Genomic DNA, 26517 nt, shown 5'->3' with positions numbered 1-26517 from the left:
TTTACTTTCTAAAATATAGAAGATTTTCATAATTTTTGTTAGTAAATATCCTTTCTCTTTTTTCTTTTTTGTTGTATCATGAAAAGGTAATAACTTCTGGGAAGAATGAGGACAGAGGAAGGCAGAGGTTGAGGAACAGGCTAGTATTGTGCCATGTACAATAGGCAATTAAAGGAATTTGTCTGTTTTACTCGCCATTACTAATACTTTTGTGTTAGTATCTTTATTACAGAGACATGTATAGAATCTGATTCATGCTCTCAATGCATGAAGAGTGTCACAATGTGATCCACAGTGGGAGGAAGTGATAATATAACACACATGGCAAGAAGGTTAGATTTCAACATGGAAGCATCATGATGGATGCCATAGCAAGGAAAGGATGAAGAGAAAAGAAAGCTTGAAAAGGTAGACAACACCAATCAAAATCCATTGATAGGAGGACAGTTTCCCAGGACAAAACATCCTTGGGAAGAGACTTATATTTCATGTTATAACCATGGCCTCAAGTTGATACAAGCAGTTTAATAAAGAGTTAAAATGGCTTTCAAGAGTCCAAATTACCAATCACCTTCCTTAGAAGTGAAGACTTGAGCAGCATTCACCTTAAGTCTAAATATTAATGTCTTAAATTCAATCTGCACTGCAAATACTTAGACAAGTTTAAAATACTCTGATCATTGTCTTGACACAATAATATTACATATTATAGAAAAACTATGTAACATATATTTTATATATGTATTTGCAAACCAATTTTTCTAGGATCATGGTAAACATATGTAAGCAACTGATACGTTCCAAATAGTGAGAATTCTCAACATGGGAAATTTTCAAATATTAAAATAAATGTACAATCCTAATCATTCTTTTCTACTAAGTATTATGCTGCTAGGTTATTAGTAATAGCTAGAAGAAAGGAGTACATTTCTACATATAAGGAAAAAATGATCAGACAGTGGATAAAGCAGATGAAAGCACCAACTCTGCCATTATCTTTTTGTGACACCCATGCCATTCACTTGAGCTGTTACAGCAGCATCCTGCTGGACTCCAGCTGTGGTCAGAATGGTGTTCATCTCATGCTATTCCCTGGTGTCCCCAAAGGTGTTTAATTTTCAAGTTAGAGTTGACACAAAGGAATAGAATTTGCACTAATAAAAGAGGAACTTGAAATAAGAATGTAAGGTGACTATGGAGACATTATTTTTGCTTGAGGGGAAACATATCCTCCTCTTTAAACACTGAGCCCTCTTCTTTCATCTTCTAATCCTGGGAGACAAATGCTAAGTAGAGGTGAGTATCTATTTATTCTGTGATGTGGGATTTTAAAATAAAGCAACCCTGTAAGGTGTTATATTTTTTTAAAAATTCAGGGTAGCATAGCAAGAGTTTTCCTTCTTACATAAACTTCATTATATACCTACACAGTATCGAGAATAGAAAAAAAATAAAAACAAAAAGCAAAAAAGCCTGTCATACTTAGTATACAAGCAACGGGTACAGATACTTTACACCATATAACTCCTTCAAAAATGTTTAATATCCTAAAAAAAAATCACTTTTGGAATATGGATAAGAAAATGTTTCTTATAGATGAGTAACTTTCTCTATGATTGGTTGCTGTAACTGTCTATAGTTTAACATGAAAAGGGAACCTCTAAAGTAATACCACTATCACTGTAGCTGCTGAAAGCATACTTTTATAACTATGACCTAGGAAGAATTGAGAGATACTCTTATTTGAAGGATAGATGTCTGTTTGTTTATATTTCACTTGCTTGTCAAATGACACTCTTCCCAGATTTCATTGCATCCACAGAGTGCGTGGATTTAAATATTGTCGGAAGCACACTCTTAACATGTGAATTGACCCAAGAAAAGTTGTTAGCTGCCCTTGAGGTTCAATGTTTTGAGAGGAAATAGGTCATGTGTGGGAAGAAGTAGAAGTTCTGTTGGTTTGTCTATTTGCTTCATCTTCTGGATCTGTGATGCGAGGGATTCCTTCACAGTGAAACAGTACTCAGCTAGTCATGTGTATCAGGGAGAGCTGGAAAACCCTCTTTTTCCTATTGGAAAACACACAACTGAGTAAAGAAGCTGTGGCTACAGTTCAAAACAATTTGAACAGTCTCTGTGCTAAGAAACATCTCGTCATGACATCAGTTCTGGAACATGAGGATACGGCACTTTCTTGTAATGTGAGCTATTCTTTTAGCAGCAAAATATTATCCTTGTTTCCTGTTTGTTCACAGTCTAGGGAACATTAAATTAAATAGCAAGAGAGAGCAAAGAGAATCAGACTGTAGGGAAACAGAAGGAATAATAAATAGCCCCAGAACCTGGCATGGACCAGGGAGCAGGTTTAGAAGCATAAATACATGCACACAGAGAAAACTGAATCCTTACATAGTCAATATATGACTGACTGAGAGAGGTGGAATGCTGAACTACTTTTCACAAATGAGCAGGAAGTGCTGTTACATTAAAGCCCTTCTGTAAACGTCCCTAAGTTTCTTGATGGAAAGTTATTTATGGAGCTGGGCTGCTGCTTCTAGGTTTATGAGACTGAGATAGGCAAATGTATTGTCTTCCGCTCACTTAAATCCCAACGACATCCTGCAGAGCAAATCTGATTACTATACTTCTAGTGGTTAAAACTACTTTAAATACAAGCCTAGAATTTTGCTAGAATTCTATAAACTTTAACTCATACCACTCAAAGGAATTTATTTCATCAGGGAAGTACAATGTGTGTGTGTGGGGGAAGCAATTATGCATTTAAAATGTAATACTTACCCTACACAAAAGAGTTCCCTATTTTGCACCAAAGAATTATGCAAGTGTCCATTGGACTTTTGGCTCAATGCTATGATCACCTAGAAGAGCCTGCCAATTATTGCCATATGTGAATGTGGTTTCCATACTCTGGATACTTATCCCCTAGGATTTAGACTAATAGCTACAGCATTTTCCTTCTCATTAACTGTCAAAAAAAAAACTATCAGAGAAGACTTGGTCAGTGCCAACATGATGCAGACTGGAGCAAGTGTCAGAAAGCTGAGAGGATTACTGTCACCTAAACCATAGCTCTGTACCTATTAAGAAATGAGACTTAGAAAACTAAGAGATCACAAAGTCATATATGTTTTGAAATTCGATAAAGGAAAGCTCCTTTCCCAAAGTGATGGTAAGATGTGGAGGGAAGGCAGCCAAGTTTCAATGTGCTTGCTGATAGATACGGCAGCCTCTGAAATAAAACTTGCCTTATTAAGGATTGACAAGTTGAATCTCAATAAAGATGCAGAGGCCTTGAGCTACAAAGTCAGCAGTACTCATTTCAGTCAGTTTTGAGCAGACTCACTTTGCTTTTCTGCTTCTACAAGTAAACACAAGGATTTCAGAAGACAGAAAAGGCATTAGTGAGTTATGTGTGACCAGGTAAACTGATAGTTCATCGAAGAGCAAAATTTACCCTGCTATGTATATAGATTAGAGAAAAAATATGTAGAAATAGTATTATCTATGAAAATCTCCATAGTTGTGAGTATTGAGTATAGCAAAAAATTGCCACCTGTTTATCAATAATGAGCTTTGAAACGGGAAAGACATTTTGTGTTGTATTTTTGTAGGTTGTTTGAGAGTATAAGTTTAATAGAGAAGGATAGTAGCATGGTATTCTAAGGATCAAACTCTTCAAAAGGAGGAAGATAAGAAAAGGCAAATGTAATGGCTCCGGTCCCCCTGTTGTTGTCCAGTGAGGCATGAGGGCCATACTCATCCCAATGTCTTTTTCCTGGAGAGGGGATACTTTTGACATCAACCCCTATGCAGTCAGGCTTTTCCCTCAGGGAACCCAGAGAGATATTTTTAACTATTATTTATATTCCCTTGCAGTGCTTAGCCTCACAGCCTAAGCAAGAATTCAGATCGCCAATCAGAGTGGGTTCTGGGTGGCCCCTCTCTGCTTGGTCGAGGGGCAGAAGTCCCCTCTTTTAGGGTGGGTGGAGATGGGTTTTGGGAACACCCTGGATAGAATAACAACCTCATCTTGAGTCTTGTGGTCCTCCATAGCTAACTTATGATAATATATCTGAAAAAAAAGGCAAATGTGGTTTAATATTGTTCCAATATATTACTAAACACACTTGTTTCATACACTTGCAATTATTTGTACATATTATTAAACTATTTTGTTATCCACATAAAATATTATAACACTAAATTCTAATATGCATAAATTTTGAGACATTCATTTAAGACTCACAAATTAACATCTTTCAACCACTGCCGTTTTATGGACAAAGAACCTAAAACATGAAGATGCCTTGTTGGAACTGGCAGAGTCATGATTAAAAATGTAGTAGTTCAAATCTGCAGTATCAAAATTAATATGTACCCACCAAAATCAAATATCCTCACTATTTTTCAACAAAGTATCACTATAAATTATAATAGTGTAATATATAGTGTGGGTCTGTTCATAATTTCTCTTCTGTTTTACTATATAGATTAGCATTAGCAAACAACAATGAAGCCTTAATAGAATCCATGTGGCATTTTTTTTTTTCTGTTTCGGAGCCAAATGTCTGTGCACATGAAAACAGAATTCAAATGCTTTGAGGTAAATCAGACAATGCATTAAATACATGATTTTTCTAACATATTGGTAATTTTAACTACTTTTAAAAATAAGACTATATGGAGTGTGATCTAATTGCTTCTTCAAATATATATTACATATTTTGCCCATGTGTGTATTTGTGTGTGTGTTTGTGTGTATGTGTGTGTGTGTGTGTGTGTGTGAGAGAGAGAGAGAGAGAGAGAGAGAGAGAGAGAGAGAAAGAGAGAGAGAGAGAGAGAGGGAGAGAGAGAGAGAGAGAGAGAGAGAGAGAGAGAGAGAGAGGTAATAATCTCTGCAACCAGGTAAATTAACAAAACTATCAAATGTGTAAGATTTCTTTCATTATCATTCATCCATTATGTATCTCATACACTCATCAATATTACTACAAAATAACTCAACATATTATGGTTCTGTATCTGTAACATTTGTCTACTTATGTCCTCTCAGCTCTTGCTGTGACTCCTTCAACAGACTTCTCTTTGTTGCCTCCTGACTCTGGTCGATACATTCTCTTCACATTGCAAGAATGAGATATGAAACATAAATCTGATTACTGTGTACCTCATGCACGAAGTTTCAATGATTTCCGACAGCACTCAATATGTATAAAAAGCATTCCCTTAACATGCAACTTCCCAAGTATTTCATGGCTTCATTGATCTGCATGACATCAAGATTACCTTAACACCCTCACATTCTGTACCAGTGATATTCAGTGTTGATTTTGTTCTTTTTCCTATTCTTGCCAATTCTTTCCTGCTGCTCACTTTTTCAGACAAATATTGGAATTTCTAATTACTGTTTGCACAAAGCATATAAATCCTTAAATTAAGTTTATGCAAACTATTGAAAATTACAGTCTTTATTTAAATATTAGATAATAAACATAATCATAGCTATTTTGTTTGGTTGAACATTGTTTCTTTTCATTTTAATCTAACTTAGAATATTTTTTCCTAAAAAGAAATTTTGATAAATATAATTCATATTTTCTTAGCCAGAAGACACTGCTTTGACATCAAGATTGTCTTAAAAAATAAATTGAGAAACTGGCAATCTCACTTTAAAATTTATAATATAACTTATGACTAGCCATTTGTATATATTTTGTATATGTGCAAATCATATTTTATATTTTAACAGTTATCAGTGAACAAGACACATGCATATTTTAAAATATTTGTTTATCTTCCCAATATTTTATTTGGAAACCTTAATATTTATCCCTACCATGAGATGCTTCAACAAGGTATTTTTTCTCTTTTGATGTCTGTGGCTATTTAAACATAGTAATTTGGCATACAGAATATGATGGGTATTGAGAAATAAAAAGGGATTCTGTTCCTCCATTAAATGTTTTTGGTTTCCTTGCAGAAAGTAATTGTTGTAATATATGTCTAGGGGTTTGGATCCCATAGCATGTCTACCTACCCGTGTTTGCATCTTGTTAAGGCAGCCACAGTTTTGAGTATCACTTGTGAATCTTCATTGTCATTTCTAGAAGACGAAATCTCACCTCAGATTTTCTGCTTCCTTAGGCTGTTACAACTTTTTTTGCCTTTCTCTCATGATATTCTCTGAGTCTAAGTGCAGGAGTTGTGTTATAAATGTTTCCATTGGGGATGGACATCCCATAATCACTTGTGTTTTTTTGATAACATTTTTGAGGTGTCATTTCAATATGACTTGACCTTTGCATTTTCCTATGTTTACCCATGCCCAGCATCAAACCCAGCTAGATGTGTCTTTTGTTGACACGTAACTGCATTATTGTTTTATTTACAAACGTGATTATATTGATGATTATTGTATCTTTAAAGCAAAGTGATTATTTTACACTTGAAATAGAGTTACCCACTTTGTGACATTGAGTAAGTGAAAGGGGAAAACTTTTGATATTAAACATTTCAAGCTCTCCAAGGGAGATGAATTTATGGATAGTTGTGAGTGCTAGTAACTAAGCTTATCCAAGCCTAAACAAGAATTCTTTGATCATCTCTCTAACCACTACTTTCTTTTTACTACTTTTTTAAAAGTTTTGGTTTGGAAATAACTTATTATTTTCTCTATTGTACAATAAAAGCTCCTTGTTTCATTATAGACAATGTAGATAATTCAATCCATGATAAACAAATAGATAGTTTTGTAAAGTTATCCATCTTCAAAATTCCTTTAATGAGGAATAAAGCAAGTATAAACATGACTGATGTTTCCTATTAGAGCCATTTACCTGCCTAGATGCTTGAGATATTGATGAAAAAAAATAAAACCTGTTTTAAATGCAGAAGTTCTGAGAAACGATCAGATAATTCAATTCTCATGTCCCTTGGAAGTTCTAATATTGTTATTCTCACCTCTCATCAAAGTTGTTACACTGTGTTGTCTGTGTGTGTATGCACATGTGTGACTCACCACATGACACTAGAGGTTGACATTGAATATCTTCCTCCATCATCTTAAAAAAAAAGAGCAGGTTTTACTGAACCTGTAGCTCATTGACATGGTTGAGCTAACTGTTCAGTGAACTCCAGAGATCATGCCTTTGCTTACCTGCACCAAAATTACAAACATTTTTCACTCTACTTGGCTTTGTCACTGGTCCCATGGATTCAAATTCAAATCCTCATGCTTATTCACTAAACGTTTTAGTGACAGGATCATTTCCCCATCTCTTTTGCACTACTTTTTTATTCTGGAGTCTTTCATTCTATGTGAATTACTAATTTGAACGTTAACAACTATAGGAATAGACTGGAACTTGAAATTTCAGAAACTTACAGTCACAATGTGTCTTTTAGTATCACTTCACAAACCTCAATAATGGGAAAAGCACAATTAATTCTCTAACTTCAGTGATTTTCTGAGAAATTAGATTTTATTAGGTCTCCCATGAATGTTGAAAATATGAAGGTATGACAAATACGGAACTGGGCAAGGAGTAGAGCTTTAGAAAATAGTACTTGTTACACTCCATGAGATTGATAACTTCATTAGATGATCTGGTGAGGGTTGTGCCAACGGTATAGGGCAGTCTACATAGATTTCCAGACAAGACAAACTGCAATGCTGGAATCAGATGTAACAGTCTCAGAACTCCCTTCCCACTTCCTTTTTGCTCCTCTGCCTTACTCTCTTCATAGTTGGGTCAAACTCCTAAATCAACTAGATGCAAAACAAGATCAGTGATGAACATTAAGAAATTAATGAAGCTAATCATGTATATTTGTTTTACTATTTTTATTTATTTGTGTGTGTGTGTGTGTGTGTGTGTGTGTGTGCTTGTTTTGTCTTTGTCTTTTCTTTTTGGAGAGATAGTGAGAAGGAACATGATTATGGTGGGCATGGAGGCAGAGAGGATCTGGGGGAGGATTGTTGGAGGCAAAACGATCGACAAAATGTATAAAACGTTTTAGGCAAAAAAGTTAAATAAAAGTCCATAAAGAACAAAACTGAGACTTGGAGAATTAAGTGTATCCAGTACCATTTTCATCCTGAAGTACAGTGGTGTCTAAATAAGGAAAATGTAAAAACTTTATACATGTTTATACATAATCATAGACATGCCTACTTCAGTACAAAAAGAGACAAACCCATCATGTCACTCTCCATGTTTGCCATCATGTTGAGGATAGCCACATCTGAGTTTCTTTGAAATGACTGAGAGAACACATAGGCTCCTACAGTAGGTTTTCTACTGTTGGGACTTCTTGTTATATGTCCCATACATCTGTCCCTTAGACCTCAAGATTGAAACGGTTTACTGAGTAAAAGCAATGAATTTTAAGATTTTTGTATCAATTTCTCTTGCTTCTTCCATTCATTCACTCCTTTTATTTCTCACCATCTTAAACATATAGACCCTCCCCAGCCTTTTAATTCTAATGGTTCATACAAGTTAAAGGTTCATAAAAGTTAAACTGTATATACAAACATACTTTCCTCAGTCACACCATGAGGAAAGTATGTTTGTATATACAGTTAGACATGTACTACCTTAAGGAGTCTTACTAGTTATACTAATTAGTTATACTGATTTCATATCATCACAGTGAAATACTACACTGTACTGTTTGATACAGAGCCTACTTGTGAGGTACTACTTCATTATTGAGATTAGAAGAAAGGAGACAGATTTTAGTTTGGGTATATAAATTTAAGTTTTGTGTGAGAAGATTCGCATTGACAAAAGACCATTTTATACAATAAAACTTTATTCCTTGATGTAAACCGTTAGATTAGAAAACATTCCAGGGCACCTTTAAGATCCCAGATATTGCTCTCCCTCAATAATCTCCCATTGTATTTCAGTTGTTCTCCTTCCCATAGGCTTGCCCATGGGAAACTTTCTGCATCTGGCAAAAAGAGTTTGGAAACACAGATTGAGCCTAGTTATTAGGGTGATATCCTGGTTACTTATTTATATTTGAAATTTTTGTCCTAATAAAATCAGTTCTTATCTATTTATAGAATAGAGTTCAGAATATCTGAAATGAAGATCCACTTTATCTCTAGGACCAGGTACTTATCATAAACATAAAAGTCTATTAAGAAACACTCCCCAGTGGCATTTAATTGTAACAGTAAAACAATTACTGTTACCTTAAAATGGCATAGCCATAAAATTTTTAAGCAAAAATTTAATGCATTTTAATGGCAATCCTCCTCTAGTGAACAATACTATAATAAATAATGTATAAATTAAATATGATATGCTTATCTTTAAATCTATTGGTTTTCAAATCATAATACCATTTTAGTCATTTTATTAAAGCCAAATTTATAAATTTCAATAGAAATCTTGCAGTGTTATATGAATAGTTACAGTGTAAATTTGAAACCTGAAGGCATTTCCTCAAAATATAAATCAACAATTTTAACATTTTGTTCATGTTAAGGAATAAAGGCACATGCAGCAGTTTCTGATAGAAATACCATGATGATACTCTTCCTCAGATCTCAGGGCTTCATCCGCCTCAGATGGTGGAAGATTAGCACAGTAAATATAAGCACAAACATTCCAGCTTTGAATGTTTTGCAGCATTCAACATTTTGGATGTTTTCCTTCCACGTTTGATATTTTTCTTATATTTCATTTAAATTTCTAATTTTAAAACTAATGAGCTATTTTTTGAAAGTTTTTCTCGAGAGGAGACTTAACTGTTTGAGATTAAAAGTGTGAAATTCATATTAACAGGTTATCAAACTTTGTAGTCAACCTTGATGCTCAGTCATGTTGCCCTTTTAAAAAGACATATGTGTAAATAAGTAGGCTAAGAAAGAGTATAATATAACTGAAGCAAACGCTAAGAAAACTGTGATGAGTGAATGTTTGTGCGTCAGACTGTTGATGTAAACAGACTGGAAAAGGGAGATCAACGTTGAGGCGTGAGCCCCACATGCAGTGCATCCTTACACATTTTGCCGTTACACGACTTGTACTTAATGATCAAATCACACATACACACATACATGCACACACATACAAATGTATACACTTGTAGCACACATATACACACATAGCATAAACACACACATCCACACATACCCCTATACACTTGCACATACATATAAACATATACAAAACAGATATACACACAGACACACATAAAAACATATACACAATACACATACACAAACACACACACATTCAGTGGTTATGTGGTTTTATTTTATGTGTGTATTTATTTTACATTTATGATCTCTAAGTTTGTTACTAGAGACAACATTCATCATTTTTCTTGAATTACTAAAAACTGATAAAAACATAAGGAAAACTGATACATGCATTATTTTGACCTGTTTCTAATGTAACAATTATGCAAATGTAATTCTATATATAATATAAATGTCATAAAAATGCAAGAAATAGACACTATGTGCACATGAAAATGTATTAATAAAATATTCTTTATCTAACTACTTTTCATGTTTAAAGAGTTATATTAATTTCTATGTTATCATGTCTTCCTGTAAAAAAAACATACTTTATATCACAAGGTTCTTTCGCCACTCAAATACAATAGCTCTTTTGGAAATTATTCATCTAGAAATTTAGCCCAATACATTGAACTACTGATTTTAGACACTTTACACACGGTATATTTCAAATTTGTTAATTATCTTAAATCTATTTTCAAAATCTGTAAAGATAATTGTGGGATTAGTGGCAGATTCTCACAGTCTGCTTATAGTGGGTCATATTGATCCTGTGAATCAAGAGAAGTGGATATTAAGGTGTAAACACAATTTAGCTGTGTTTCACAATTTAGTTGTCTTTCAGCCATACCAAATTATTACAGACTCTGTGTAGTAGCATTTGCTTTAGCCACTTTTTTTGAAGACAGGAAGTAGTCTGAGAAGGAAACACTTGATCATTTTGTCAGTGCTGTGGCTTGAAGGCAGTTAAACAACTGAACAGAGCCACTTCCAATGCATGAAAATGTCCCAGTCTTGCCACCGAGTATCTTACCTCTATTCAAGTGACAAAGAATAGAGTTTCTGTAAGACTGGGGAGTCCAGATCATTGGAGAATAAACAGTTGCTTTGACTTTGTACTGGCCAATAGCCCCTGTCAGCCTTGGATTTGTAAGAGTAGGAAGTCATCTGTTTATTCAGTGGTTTGGGTCTTTAGATTGTGTTTATGACTGGGAATTGGTGGTATAGCCTGGTGTGTAGCAGCTCAGGTCTGAATACTGAAAGAGCACTATTTACCAACAGCTTTGTTTTATAATTTAAGGTTAATTCAAATTGAAATGAGCCTTTTAACCCTTAATTAGGACCATGCTTCTTCTAAAAGTCAGCCACATTTGTCAACCGGAGACAGAATTCACTTTGTAGCTAGGACTGTCTCCTTTCTTTCAACAGTAGCCACCCTGGTTTTCAAAGTGCATTTGTTTTTCTTTCACTGTGGTAACTTGACCCTCTCTGTGTATCAGTGGAGCTCAGAACCATCAATTATAACCTGGAGGAAAAGTGTGCTGTGTGATTTGGGAAGGAGGCCAAAGTTGCATCTCAAATCGCTTTTGTACTGATTGCTCACTCTAACCGTTGTGCCTGCAGTACTTCCTTTCTTCATTATTTGCTGGAGCTGGCAAGGTGTGATGTTAAGACCCCATGGACCCATAATTTTTAATTCTAATAAATAGTTTATTCTTTCACGTATAGAATTAGACATTCTGAATATACCTTTAATTCATCTACTACAGATTAAAATGATTTCAACTTCCTTCTGTTATTTTATTCATATTTGCTGTGTTTCCTAATTAACATTTGTATGGGGCCTTGTTCTTGTTTGCTTTTGTTGCTGTGATAAACATGACCAAAAACAACTTTGGGAAGAAAAGGGTATATTTGTCACACATGCCCTGAGCACACATGCCCTGTCTGTCACTCATGGAAGCTAGGGCAAAAGCATAAGCAGAATTAGAGGAGAGGCAGAAAACAAGGGGAAAATCTGCTTACTAGCTGGCTTTCATGGCTTGGTTTTAGCCTGATTGTTTTATATATAGCTTATGCCCATCTGTCAAGGATGACACCATCTACAGTGGGGTGGGGGGTACCACATTAATCAGCAATCAAGATGATATAAACAAGTCTGATTTCTAGAAAATCCACAATGATATGCAGTCGGCTTCAGGGGGTGCCTCTCTCATATTTAATCAATGATTGTTAATTTAAACCAGTACTTCATCCTATTCATTTATCTGTTTAAAAAAATCAAAGATGAGAGTTCCTATTCATAAATAGCTTTAAAATACCATGTTTAACAAGTAGAGAAAATATACCTGGGACCACATACTGAATAAAGTCAACAGGATTGAGCACAGGGTCCACAATGGAGGAGTTAAGAGAAAGGAATGAAGGAGCTGAAGGGGTTTGCAGCCCCGAAGGAAGAACAACAATGTCAACCAACCAGATGCCCCAGAGTTCCCAAGGGACTAAACCACCAACCAAAGAGTACACATGGAAGGACCCATGGCTCCAGCTGCATATGTAGCAGAAGGTGGCCTCGTAAGGAATCAATGGTAGGAGAGGCCCTTGGTCTTGAGAAGGCTTGATGCCCCAGTGTAAGGTAATGCCAGGATGGAGAAGTGATAGTGGGTGGGTGTGTGGGTGAGCACCCTCATAGAAGCAGGGGAAAGGAGACGGGATAGAGTGTTTTAGGAGGAGAAATCAGGAAAGGGGATAGACTTTGAAATGTAAATAAAGAAAATATCTAACAACAAAATTCAGAAAGAAAGAAAGAAAGAAAGAATAAAAGAGAGAGAAATAGTTTTATCACCATTTGACCAAGAACATTTTACTACCAGATTATCTAAGGGAAATTATAAATGAGAGGTCTATAATTGGGCAGCAGGTTTTAAATATGTTTGAATCTTCCTTGCATACTGATTTTGTAGGTAGACTGTTTCACAGTAAGAGTTGACTTTAGAGCTGAGATTTTTATTTTAAAACTGTGCACTGAGCTGAAGAGATAGCTCAGTGATTAAGAAGACTTGCAATTCTTACAAGGGTCATGTGATTTATTCTGGTATCCACATCCACATTGCTAGGCTCACAATTGCCTCAAGCTCCTGGAATCTGTGACCCAAACATACATGGAATAAATTCACAGAAACAGATATATAGACACACATAAAAATTTAAAAACCATTTCAGAAAAAAATATAGTGTTATAATGTATATATCTTTTGATGAGCTTTTGTTATTGTTTCTCTGTTGTTTTTTTTGTTTTTTTTTTTTTTATGTATTCTGTATTTGCTATCTCATATTGGCTTACAGGAATACAAGAAGGTCAGAGAAAGCTTGTCAACTTTTAAAACAGAGACAGTAGATCAAACTAATAATTCTATCAATCAGGAATGTTTTTCATGAGAAGAGCCATGAAGATACACATTTACACATACAATTTCTACTTTCTCTCTTGCTCTCTCTCTCTCTCTCTTTTTAACTTTTACTTTTCACAGTCTAGTCGTTGTCCCCCTCCTGGTCCACTCTCCCAATTCCTCATCCCATTTCTCCTTCCCACTTTCTTCAAGAGAATGCCCCATCTCCCCACCAGACCTCCTCACCCCCTAGGGCCTCAAGTCTCTCTCACTGAGGCCAGGCCAGGCAGTCCTCTGCTGTATATGTGTCATTCGTGGGGTGGGAGACCAGGGATAGTTGGATCAGCTAGTGTATGCTGCCTGGTTGGTGTCTCAGTGTCTGTAAGATCTCTCTATCTTTTTATTTATTCTTTCATTTTTTTTTACAGTCCAGATGTCCAGACTTTATGCCCATCCCAGTCCATCCTCCAACTGTTCCACATCCTACACCTTCCCCACCCTGCCACCCCCTCCTACATGCCCCTCATTTACTCTGGCAAATGTGATGTCTCAGGATATTACACCACCGCCAAGGCTTTTTGTTCTTTTGCATTAAAGAGAGGCAGGGTATTTCTAAGTTGAATAAATTCTGAGAAGGGTGAATGAGTTTGCCAGGAAGTTTTACCTATTAGCAAATCATATCTAACACAGTACAAATGAGAAAATTGCTCTGTGTTCCATACATAATGAAATGCACTTAGATCTTGTTGGTATGCAATTGTCCTAGAAGTTAAGAGATATTATCAAGAAAGCAATAATAATAATAACAATAATAATAATTTCTCATGTGATCCTCTTAAAATATACAGCACAATTTTTCCTCTTTAGTTGCTTACAGTATTAAAGACAAAGTTATATCCAGCTAGAAAGTTAAGCACAAGTCATCAGGGCAATTCAGTGGTAACTACAGGGCAGATAGGACACAGGCTATGTCATGTTAAAGAATGACTACATTATGACAGTTTTTGCCTTATGCTCGCCACAATTTCTCCAATGCCAAGTAAAGCTGTGAATATACAAGTTTGAAATTTTACCATACTTTAATGCCAAAAATAATCTAAATCTTGTGGCTTCTCACAGCCCCACCCCTGTTTATTTCCCTTGACATTTGGTGTAAATCAAATTCAAATGAATAGAAAGAGAAATCACATGGCCGAATGACTTACTTCTGTAAACCACGGGAGCAATCTGTTCTACACATTTCAAGATACAAGACAATTGCTAAAATTTTAAAAAGAGCAAATTTTGTTTGCAGCTTGCCGACCAGGCTTCTACAAGGCTTCAGATGGTGTCGCCAAGTGTGCTAAGTGCCCACCACACAGCTCGACGCAAGAAGATGGTTCAGTGAACTGCAGGTGTGAGAATAATTATTTCCGGGCAGAAAAAGACCCTCCATCCATGGCTTGTACCCGTGAGTAGTTCTGCTGCAACCCATGCCTCCATGATTGGTTTGGTTCTGGTGAATGTGATGTTTGTTTGTGAAGTATGTGTGTGTGTATGTGTGTGTGTGTGTGTGTGTGTGTGTGCACACATGTGTGCGTGAGCGCGCACACATGTGTATGTCTGTGTATGTGCACTGCACTGTGTTCAAGCGTGCCTGCACGTGTGAAGCATTCGCCCACATCTTTCTGTTTTCCATATGCAATCTGAAAACGCTCCGCTTCCTTCTCCATGCTTGGCTCATCACAAATGCGACATTTATCACACAGAATGAATTAGTCTTTAAAGTACTTCCTGCAATGTAACCCCTATTAAGAGAAAAAAAAATCTGTATCTTACTTCAGAATCTCTCAAAATATTTGCCAGGGCAGAAGAGGTTACCACAGTGGATTTATGTTTGGAGATTTTTATTATCTTTTACTATCTTTTGGTCACAGGTCATGGTAAATCAAAGGGTGAGGGGACTGAGATTTATAAACATAATGCTGAAGTTTTCATAAGTATTCACCTGGGTTTTGAATTTATAGTAAATTTCTTTGTTGGACTTTGTGAATGGATCCTTAATCATGAATACAACTCCCTGCTCATAGCGTGGAGAGTTTGCTCCTCCTGAATCCATGTGCCTATAATCTTATGGATCCTCTGAGGATGAATTAGAGTAGATAATAAAGACAGGATGATTATTTACCTCTCCGGTTTTTTTTATAAATTTTCCACTTCCCTTGTAGTAGAAACTAGAAGTGATGCTCATTAATCTTTGTGGAACTACTTTGCAGGACCTCCATCCGCACCAAGAAATGTTATCTCTAACATAAACGAGACCTCGGTTATCCTGGACTGGAGCTGGCCCCTGGACACAGGAGGCCGGAAGGATATTACCTTCAACATCATATGTAAAAAATGTGGATGGAATGTCACACAGTGCGAGCCGTGCAGCCCCAACGTCCGCTTCCTCCCTCGGCAGCTTGGACTGACCAACACCACGGTGACAGTGACAGACCTCCTGGCACACACCAACTACACCTTTGAGATCGATGCCATTAATGGAGTGTCAGAGCTGAGCTTGCCACCCAGACAGTTTGCCGCAGTCAGCATCACAACTAATCAGGCTGGTGAGTACACGTTGCGGCTTCAGATGTCAGCTGTCATGACCAACCAAGCCTTATGTGGACAGAAAAAAAAAAGGGGGTGGTGGTGGATGGAGGGAAACATGGTTGCCTGGAGAGATGGAAAAGAGACCCTAAATACTTCTCTAATCTCTTGTTCAGATAATTGTGGTACTTTACTAACTCAGTTTAATTCTCTGGATCAGAATAAACCAGAATTGCAAGGTGATTTCAAAACTACTTTAAATCTGCTAGCTAGTTGGAATTCTGTGGCAGTAAAGGGCTCCTTGGAACATATTTAAACTTGAAGAATCTAGCAGGTATTCGATGCTCCAAAGGTTATATAGACAGTTTAAAACTATGTGTATTTTTATATTGGTTAAGTTGGCATTATATATAGTTACTCACTTATTTAATATTATAACAGATCCACCGAGTGTCATAGGTTTTCTTTTCTTTTTTTTCTTTAATTTTTCTTTTTCTTTTCTTTCCTTTCCTTTCCTTTCCTTTCCTTTCCTTTCCTTTCCTTTCCTTTCCTTTCCTTTCCTTTCCTTTCCTTTCTTTTCCTTTCCTTTTCTTTTCTTCTCTTTAAGAGTAGGGAAATTTAACTGAATACAAGCAAGCTACCAAGTGGACAAGCATGTATCTGTTTCTTTCTGCTTTTGACCCTGAGTGTCACATAACTAGCTTTTAAAAGTTCTTATCACATGTGACCTTCCCCAAATAAGGTAATATTACATGGAGTTGTGAGCTAAGAGAAAACTGTTTTCTCTTAACTTTATTTTTGGAGTATTTTACCAAAGCAATAAAAACACAACTGTAACATCTTTTCTGCCTGTCTGAACAAGGTTCCTTTACACTTAGCGAATGTCATCCCTAACTGAAATTGTACAATTTGTCTCTAATATGACTCTTGCTGGATGGTAATATTGATACTAATTAGCTCAAATTTTAACAGTTCTAATTCGGTAAGTTAGACTAGGAATACAGCCGAAAAGACTAGTCTCCAAATATGCTAAATTACCCCTAAATGCAATATCTCAGGATACCTCTTCCCAGAATTCACTTTTCAAAAAAGTATACCTCAGAACTTGTGATGTCTAGCAACCTACGCCCTTGAGGAGTCCCTGACAGGACAATTGAATATGACTCCTTTCTGAGTATATATCAAACATATATCTTTCTAATTCTCAGTCCCAGTTTTTGTTTTTCCCTAACTTTGCTTTTTAATCTCTCATCTTGATGAAAATTTGTCTATTGTTAATGTTTTTTCACAGTGATACATGACCATCATCGGTGGGAAGCGTGTGACTTTTCAATGGCTTTCTCACCCATTACTTTAACCTTTCTTAGCAAACTTACATTGTCACTCATTATGCTATATCCTAGTCCCACTGACGCTGGCTTTTACTTTACTGCAATTAATGGTATCTAATATTCATAACTAATCATATTTTAAAAATGTGTAACCTGGGTTTATTTAACTGTATATGAAAAGATGAGTAATATTCATGTTATATATTACATGAACCTGGTTTCGCCTATCCAGTGAAAATGGGAAGTCTATAGTTTTAATTATGTGGAAAATGATTTACTTAAATCATCTATTTCAAACTGATTTACTTCCTTTTTTTTTTTTTTTTGGTTTTTTTTTTTTTTTTATTGGATGATTTATTTACATTTCCTATGTTGTCCCCTTACCCCATCCCCCACCACCCCCTCGGAACCCCCAATCCCCTCGCCCCTCCTCCTTCTTCTCTGTGGATGTAACCTCTATCTACACCCCCCCCACTCCCACCTCCCCACCCTCAAAATTCCCACCCCCTGGGGCATCCAGCCTTCATGAGGTCAAGGTTCTCTTCTTCCACCTATGCCCAGCAGGGCCCTCCACTTTTACATATTCAGCTGAAGCCCTGGATCCCCCCCTAAGTGCTCCCAGGCTGGTGGTTTAGACCCTGGGAGCTGTGGTTGGTTGGTATTGTTGCTCTCCTCATGGTGCCACAAACCCTTTCAGCTCCTTCAGTCTTCACTCTAACTCCTCCATTGAGAACCCCATGATCAGTTCAATGGCTACTTGTGAGCATCTGCCTCTGAATATGTCTGACTCTTGAAGGCCTCTGAGGAGATATCCATATCAGGCTCTTATCAGCATGCACTTCCTGTCTTCCACATCAGCATCTACCTTTGGTGATTGCACATGGGATAGATACTCAGGTGGGGTGGTCTTGAGACGGCCCCTCCTTCAGTTTCTGTCCCTCACTTTGTCTCCATATTTGCTCCCTTGAGTATTTTGTTGCTCCTTCTAAGAAGGACCGAATCACCCTCACTTGGTCTTCCTTCTTTATGGGCTTCATGTGGCCTGTGAGTTGCATCTTGGGCATTTCAAGGTTCTAGGCTAATATCCAATAATCAGTGAGTGAATACCATGTGTCTTCTTTTGTGATTGGCTTACCTCACTCAGGATGATAATTTACTTCCTTTAAGCAGTACCATCAATCTGTTCTCTAATAATCTCCTAAGTCAAACAAAAATATTTGAAAACAAGCAAGAGCTCCTTATGTCCTCTCTTATCATTCCCCTCTGGATTTCTGGTTATACATTCATCAGAAAATTAATAGTTCTGAATACACACAGTGAGTGAGGAGAGGGAACGGGGCCTCCAAGAGAAGGTCAAGACCTTACAAAATAGATGTTTGTGCTTGCTACCCCCACTGCCAGTTACAAATCATAGCATAAGGCAGAGATCCAACAGGCTTTAGCTGTGACTCTTCCTAAGTCCCCTCTTGTTTCTTTAAAGAGCAATCATATATTTTCAGTGCATAACAGAAATGATAGATTCATTTTATGATGTTTATATCATATTGTATGCCATGGGGACAGAGGTTGTTGCTCTATCTTCAATCCCCAGGGTAAAGTATATAAGCATGTCTATATGTAAGCAGTACCATCCATATTGAGAAGCCCTCTTTGTTTCACTTTATTCTTAATCCTGTGAAGGTTAATGGACTGGTAGCCTTATAAAAATAATCCCCCCTGCTTGCCTTTGGAAGTATGTGGTATGCTTTGGCTCCTGTTCTCTCTATCTTGGCTATAAAGAGCAAAAGTGAATGTGTCCCTTTTCATTTAGCTTAAGATTGAGTTTATGAATCCTTCTCGTGATTACATTGTAATAGCTTCGTGATAACCTCTGGATAAGGCACTTTCTAATCATAGAGAGAATAATGTGGTAATATCTGATATTACCACTCAGCTCTCAATACTTTCACAAAGTCAGTAAGATAAAAACAAACAAACAAACAAACAAACATGGGTCTACATGAGCCTTGAATCCATTAAAGTCCAAGTCAAACATGTAGAGGAATAATTAAAAATTGCAAGATAAACATCTTAAATTTTACAGCCCAAAATAAGTTTCCACCTTTTGCTTTACTCTTTCAAGAAACTGATATTTGCTTATCAGTTCTAGAAATGCACATTCAACTGATAGAGTGTCCATGTATTTAGTCCTGGTCTCCAAAACTAGAACCATGGCTCTAAACATCTTATAGAAGGTAACAAATTTAGATCAGAAGAAGTGGCTCAGTCAAGAGAATTTACAAAATTTTGAGTTCTCTGTCTGTTCATATGCTACTGCTAGAAAAGATACAGACACATTCCCAACATGTCATTGTGACTTCAAACTCTTCTTCTCCCCACCCAACTCTACTTCCAATTCTACTCATACTTCCATTCAGTGTCATTTGCCAGGCACGAGGACAGTGAGCTTGATGGAGATTTCTCTCATGATCAGCTGCAGTAAACCTTGTCAGTGCTGTGTATTTCCAAGGGATTCTAAAATATTTGGCACAAAATGCCCTCATCATCTCTAACATTCCAAGACTGGATATCATCCTCCATCATTCTCAGATGACTTTCACCCCACTTCTTCTTCTTTGTTTGTTTATTATTGAAAATAATACTTAAAATTAAGACATCTTAAAGTTATTACTTTTATGAGATTTTAATATGAATACTTTTCTCCTTTCCTTTTTCTCATTCAAAACTCTTTTCCATACTCCTTCTTGCTCATTTTTAAATTTTTAAATGCCTCTTTCTTCATTAATTGTTCTTTATAGTCTCATTCTACATTTGATTTAACATTTAAATCCAAGTTTTTGGTTAATGGCAAATCCCATCCAATTCCTCTTCTTAACACTGGGACTCCATCTGACTTCCACATGTGCAGGCCCTGTGAATGGTGCCACATTGTGGGTTCATAAGTGTGTCAGTCCTGTTGTGTCTGGAACATACTATTTTCCAAGTGGGATCCAGCACCCTTCCCCCAGTCTTTCTACCTCATTGCCTATTTTTAAGTGGATATATATATATATATATATATATATATATATATATATATATATATATGTACATACAAACATATTTCTAAATGCATAGATTTAACCTGTTAAGGCTGCATACTGCTACTTGTATACTTATTTTCTGGAATGATTATTTGGTATTGGGTCACCAATTGGAACCTCTCAGCATTTCTTAATTAGCAGTAGGCCTTTGTGTAAAGTTCAGAGTCTTGAGCTTTACCCTGTCCTCTTTGGCATACCTATTGTTATTCTTCTTTGGCTCATGTTTGAGCAGGCAGAGTGAATCATGATAGGTGCCACTCTTGATATTACAAGGAGATACAATCTCAAAGCAAACTCCCCAACCCCTTGGTTCCTACAAATTTTCTACCACCTCTTCTGCAATAATATTTGAGTCTTAGGTACTGAAGTTATTTTGTAGATTTATCTGTTTTGATGTTCTTTGGAAGTACATTTTACTATTTCCTGATTTTACATTAACTTTTCTTCACCTATATGTATAGATCCAAGCATATCATTTTCCTGGAGTAAATTGATCTTCAAATTTTTCTTTTATTAAACAATTACTAATGTATATATAGAATTTGTGTAAACATGATCTTTGCCCATATGTATCAAATGTTAAAAAAATAAGATAATAGTATATATTATACCCATACACATTGGACTAGATACTTCTAAATTAGTTTTTTAACACAAGATTTATCTGTCTTTTCCTATCTTTCATTACATAGGAAAGTAAATTGTACACAATATATTATTTTACTCCTAATTTTTCAAGACAAATTTTTGAAGAATGGTACACTTGAGACTTCAATAAAATCAAGGCTTTAAGTATATTCTCATTCATGGCCTTCAAATTTTGTCAACTGTACTACTAACATTCCTGTGGCATTAAAAACAGTTGATTCTATATTTTCATATTTTATCTATAATAGAATTTTATCCATGATAGGCCTAGGATATGGCTCAGTGGGTTCCTGTTTATAGTGAGTGCAATTTTCTGTACCAAAAGCAACAACCAAACAAGGAAAAATACTGATGAATGAGTAAATTTATCTATGTTTAAATAAGATGAATATAAAAGAGGTTAAATTTTATTTATGATTTCTCAATGGTTGGTGCAACTGCAGACATTTCATAGCTTTATATATATATATGCTTTGTATATAATGTACATGACAGAAAATAGCAGACAGAAAGTAACATGTTTATTTATGTTTTCTATTGATACACCATTAAGTTATCTACAAAGGGATAACACCTGAAAGACTGCTTTATGTATTGAAAGCATTTCCACTATCAGCTTTCATAAAGTGAGTTCTTCCATCCATTTAATTTAATAATAAAAGCAAAAGCCTTCGTTGGAATAACACAAAATATTATTTTCCCTCCTAGTCAGAACTCACTACCAGATATAAGAATAAAACTAAAAATCCAAACACAATCTCTCCTTATTTGTTTAATTTTGTCATTCCAGGACTATCAGAACTTTGTTACTAATGAATTTTAATATCTGAACAGGTTTTGTGCCAAAAGTTTATTTATTTATTTATTTTTTGTTATTTTTTTAAATCAAATCATAATTTTTACTTATTCACCCAGGGGCTATAAACAAAAAGAGGCAGGACGTGGGGAAGGGGATGACACCAGAGCGTGGGTGTTCAGGGAGAGTATAGATATCTTTCAGAACAGGGTATCGGCTGGGTGAAGGTTCAGGGGACAGATCACTATGACTCTGCCTGTGATTCACTTATCCTTATCTAAGTTGGCATTATCTGCCAAGGCTACCTATTTACAAGGTCTAAGACTACTCAGGCTGGTAAATTTCCACAAAAGCTGCCTGTCTACAATAGCTTATGGCCATCTGTTTCAATGTTTTTCCACAGAGACCCAAGACTTGGTGTTTTGAAAATTATTTTACTTGAATTTATTTTAACTGATACTAAAGTTTTATCAGTTATAGGATATCATGTGATGTTTCACATCTTGTAAGTGACTTGGGGACTTTCTCTGAAGGAGTTTTTTAAACCTACCATTCCACTGATGAAAGTAGCATCGTCCATTAGTACACAAAGAATCAAAGAGTTACTAAATCTTAGTAAACAATTTATAACTTTAAAATATATCTACTAGAAAAATGATGTCTAAACATAATTCTCAATTGTTTTATTCATTTGTTTGTATTATATCTATCTAACTTTCTTTCTCTTGGGATATGGACTCAGACATATTCATGACAGAAAACCATTTCCTGTCAGAAAACACTAGGCAGGCTTTCTTATTTCAAAAGAAGCAAAATTTCAAAATGAATATGGTAAAAGTTCTCTGATTAATCTTCTGTGACCTGAGAGCTCCAAGTCGTTGCAGGATCTACACAATTGTGTTTGACTGTTCAGTTACACATGTGGGAGTTCTATTAGATAATAGAACACTCTATAGAAAAGATCATTATATAATAGCCAAAACATGAATCAGAAAGTTGACATGTAATGAACTTATCCTACCAATATATTCGTGCTCTACTGTATCACATGGCATGCTATCATTTTTTTTTGTAAAACTGAAATGAAGAAAGAAAGAAAAGAAAACGTAACAACTAAAACCTTATTGCTAATTCTCTAAACATATAAGGTCTTCATTTCACCCAGAGATTACATTGCATGTCAATGTATGCTACAAATTTCATAGTGCATTTGACTTGTATGGGACATAAGTTTCTCCTCTTCTGTTTTAATTCAGTTAGATAATTAAGTTGTTTGAGACTTTCTTCCTACAGTGATGTGTCCCAATGTACCAGAAATGTTCATATCAATTATTACATGAATGATGTGTTTAAGCTAACATCCCCTGAAATGCAGAACATTTACATAGGTACAGGAAAGATAAGCTGAAAAAAACAAAAGCAAATTCACATAGAGTTAGTTGTGACAATTATTAAAACATTTATTTAAACTTACAGACATGACGATGTAGAATATGAGCAAATGGGTGCCATATGAGAACTTCCCAAATTAAATACTAGTTTTCAATGAATTCATCTCTAATGCTTAGTACTATAATTATGGACTCTACATGTGCCTGGTGATATGTGGTCATTCTTAATTAAGGCTTCTCCTGAAGTATGTTGCCAGGACCAAAAATACCAACAATCATCCTAGAAAGGGAAATTATGGCCTTTGGGTGCTAATTACTTGTATCATAAATAAATTCTGCCAAGATTGCAAAAATTATTATTGCACATAAATGGTTTTTATATTTTTTGTCTAAAAACATACCAAGAACGGCATGTTTAAATATGTCGAGCTTCAGTAATGCCATTGTACATATAATGGTAGATGCTAATGCCACTCTGTTAAAAATTGAGAAATGTATATTTTAGAGAATGAAGTTAATGTAACCTATGTTCTACACTGGTGAGGCAACAACCCACAATCTCAGTTAAGAAAATATTATTAGAAGAAACCAGCAAAAAGAAGGAGGTTAAGTCTAAAGTCTACCACCTATAAATCCTGGCATTTCAAGTAACAGGTAAATATATTTTGCATATTCATATTAAATCTGTTTAATACATTCCAAATTTTGTTTTCAAATAAGTATAAGGGAGCTTTTGGGTTAATCTAGAATGTTTTCTTTTACAAATAGAAGTCAGTGACAATTTGTTGCACATAGAGTACTAATAGACTATTACAACAGAGAACACATATTTCTAAAAAAATTATGTTTGATATTGTGCACTAAGTCCAACATAATGAAAATGTTATTGCTGAATTAGGGGCAATGGGCCTTCATTTTTAAAAATCACAAAATTATAGATATTAAATAAATAAATATTAAAATATCATAATGTATATATTCAACTTTAGAATTCGGTGCCAATATTTTCAAATTCATAGGTCATATGTATAATAAGAGGCAACACCCAATATGCTAGCTCATTTAGCTTGTTCTTGTACTCCCCCGACATGTATGCATGTTTACATATAAACTTTCTTGCCCACCAAGGTATCTTTGACTTTACATAATAGAAACATTTATAGGAAGATGAACAGATTGGTTCTAGGTTTCTGAGACTTCTCCCAAACCAACATAATAACAGAGGACTAAAAATTATATTATTATATCAAACATTGAACCATAAAGCAACACACATCTTTAGAGATTGAAGAAGGGAAAAAAGATACTGCAAAAAACTGAGAAGACAAAAGAATGTCAAACTGTTTATGATGACTCATAATTTTGAAAAATCTTTTGATTCAGATCCCACTAATTGAAGAGAGGAGGATTCTGCACTTACTTACAGAAGGGCCATCCTTTACTTAAAATCATTATTAGTTGTTCTTATTATTTTTAAAGTTCCCTTTAAGAAGTCTAGTGTTAAAAGAGACAATTTAAACTTTCACAAACATAAGGTAGCCTAAATAAGACAATGTGAAGAAAAATATGGTATATTATCAGTTTTGTTTGGTTGACTCATGTTGTTTGTATGTGTACTGGGTCAGGTATTTTGCATGTTTTATCTTTTTAAAGCAACACTGTGTGAATCCTCTAGAGACATAACATTCTTTGACTATTTTCAGATGACAACTCTATTTTTGTTTCATCTAATTAGCCTTGTTTTATTTCCATTCTATTAAAAAACGTTTAGAAAAATGCTCACAGTTGACTATTGAGATAGTTTGCCAATGTTAAGGACTACGTGCTAGAGCAGAGTACATTTCTTGGTGTGGACTTATTCGGTAGAATACAACTTTTGTTCCTGACTCCCATTGATTTCATCAACTCTGACTCTTGTATATACATGATATATCATTATAATCTTAATATAAAACAGCTAGGTAGTAATCAGGGTTTACAGCTACTTGGATTTATATGTTTATATGTATATATGCTAATATGGCTATTTGTGAAAATGCGTGATGAATTGAGAACATAGAATTCTAGAAGGTATAAAGTTCTCCCATAAGTTAATGAAGTCTAAGAGATCTGAAAAATGAAGCTTCTCTCCTGACAAATTTAAACTCGGTTAGTTATGTGTTTGTGTGTGTGTATGTGTGTGTATGTGTGTGTGTCTATATGTATATGCTCACATGTGTACACATATATGTTAAGCTGTGCTCTATGTATATAAGGTTGATTTTGTATATCTCTTTTTTGATAGCTTGCCACCTCAATCTGATGTTCACCTCTTTTTCTAGACGTTGAGTGACTATCCTGTCCCCCAGGATCTATGTATCTCTGTTTCCCCTAGTGCTGTAGTTGCACATGGCAACTCACATGGATTTAAAATGAGTGTTGAAGAACTGAACTCAGATCTTTTTGTGTATACCTGAGACATATTAACCACTGACTGAACAATCTAGTTTTACTATTAAATATCTTACATGTTCTATTCAGGTTATGTGCATGGTAGGATTTTGAGATAGGAAGGACAAATGCATAAAATTATATTTCATACAGTGCTAGTTACATGTTGAGTGATCAATGCTCAGTAGTTTTATTTTTAATTACCATGTAGAATGTTTAACAATAGACTCTCAAAGAACACAACAATTTTTAGATAATTCCTGGTTTTATTTGGCAACTTGATTAGTTTCTCTTTTATGTGTTTGGTGAGCATTGACAGAGCACTTATTTTGAGCCAACCACTATACCTCATGCACTATAGACAAAATCATGATTAAGATGTGGTGACTACCTTCAAGGACCATCAAGGGGATTTGAAAAGTTCTAAAAACCCTGCATGAAATTGATTGCTTTAGCCATGAAAAAGCAGACAAGCCAGCTGCCAAGAACCTCCAAGAAACACCTGCAGCTGAATGAAGACAACTAGTAATTTACCTTAAGTTCACAAATAGTGGCTAGCTCTATCCAATAGCATCATCCTGGTTTTTTTTTTTCTGTTACTTAAGCATGATAGTTAAAGCCTCCTCATTCTACATGATTCTAACACAACACCAAAACCCCTCACACAAAGACAGACAGAGAGAGAGAGAGAGAGAGAGAGAGAGAGAGAGAGAGAGAAGATAGATGGATGCAAGGATGGATGGATACATACATAAATGATAGATGGAAATATTTACAATATTTACATGAATAGATAGGTGAGAGTTAAATATATA

At 35.4% G+C, this 26517-nt stretch overlaps 1 protein-coding gene across 2 annotated transcripts in view; it reads left to right on the top strand.

Moving 5' to 3' along the window:
• Epha3 (EPH receptor A3) overlaps window positions 1–26517 on the top strand; it is a 305965-nt gene that overhangs the window by 186490 nt on the left and 92958 nt on the right. For both annotated transcript variants that reach the window (XM_028761158.1, XM_028761157.1), the window contains exons 4-5: window positions 14747–14902; window positions 15708–16043. In XM_028761158.1, the coding sequence (XP_028616991.1) occupies window positions 14747–14902; window positions 15708–16043 (492 nt within the window). The remainder of the gene's footprint in view (window positions 1–14746; window positions 14903–15707; window positions 16044–26517) is intronic.

This window comes from Grammomys surdaster, unplaced genomic scaffold (assembly GCF_004785775.1).
Source record: "Grammomys surdaster isolate TR1022 unplaced genomic scaffold, NIH_TR_1.0 126679, whole genome shotgun sequence".
NCBI lineage: Eukaryota > Metazoa > Chordata > Mammalia > Rodentia > Muridae > Grammomys > Grammomys surdaster.
Note: the sequence above shows the minus strand (reverse complement) of the source record. Positions and strands in the feature narration are given on the sequence as shown.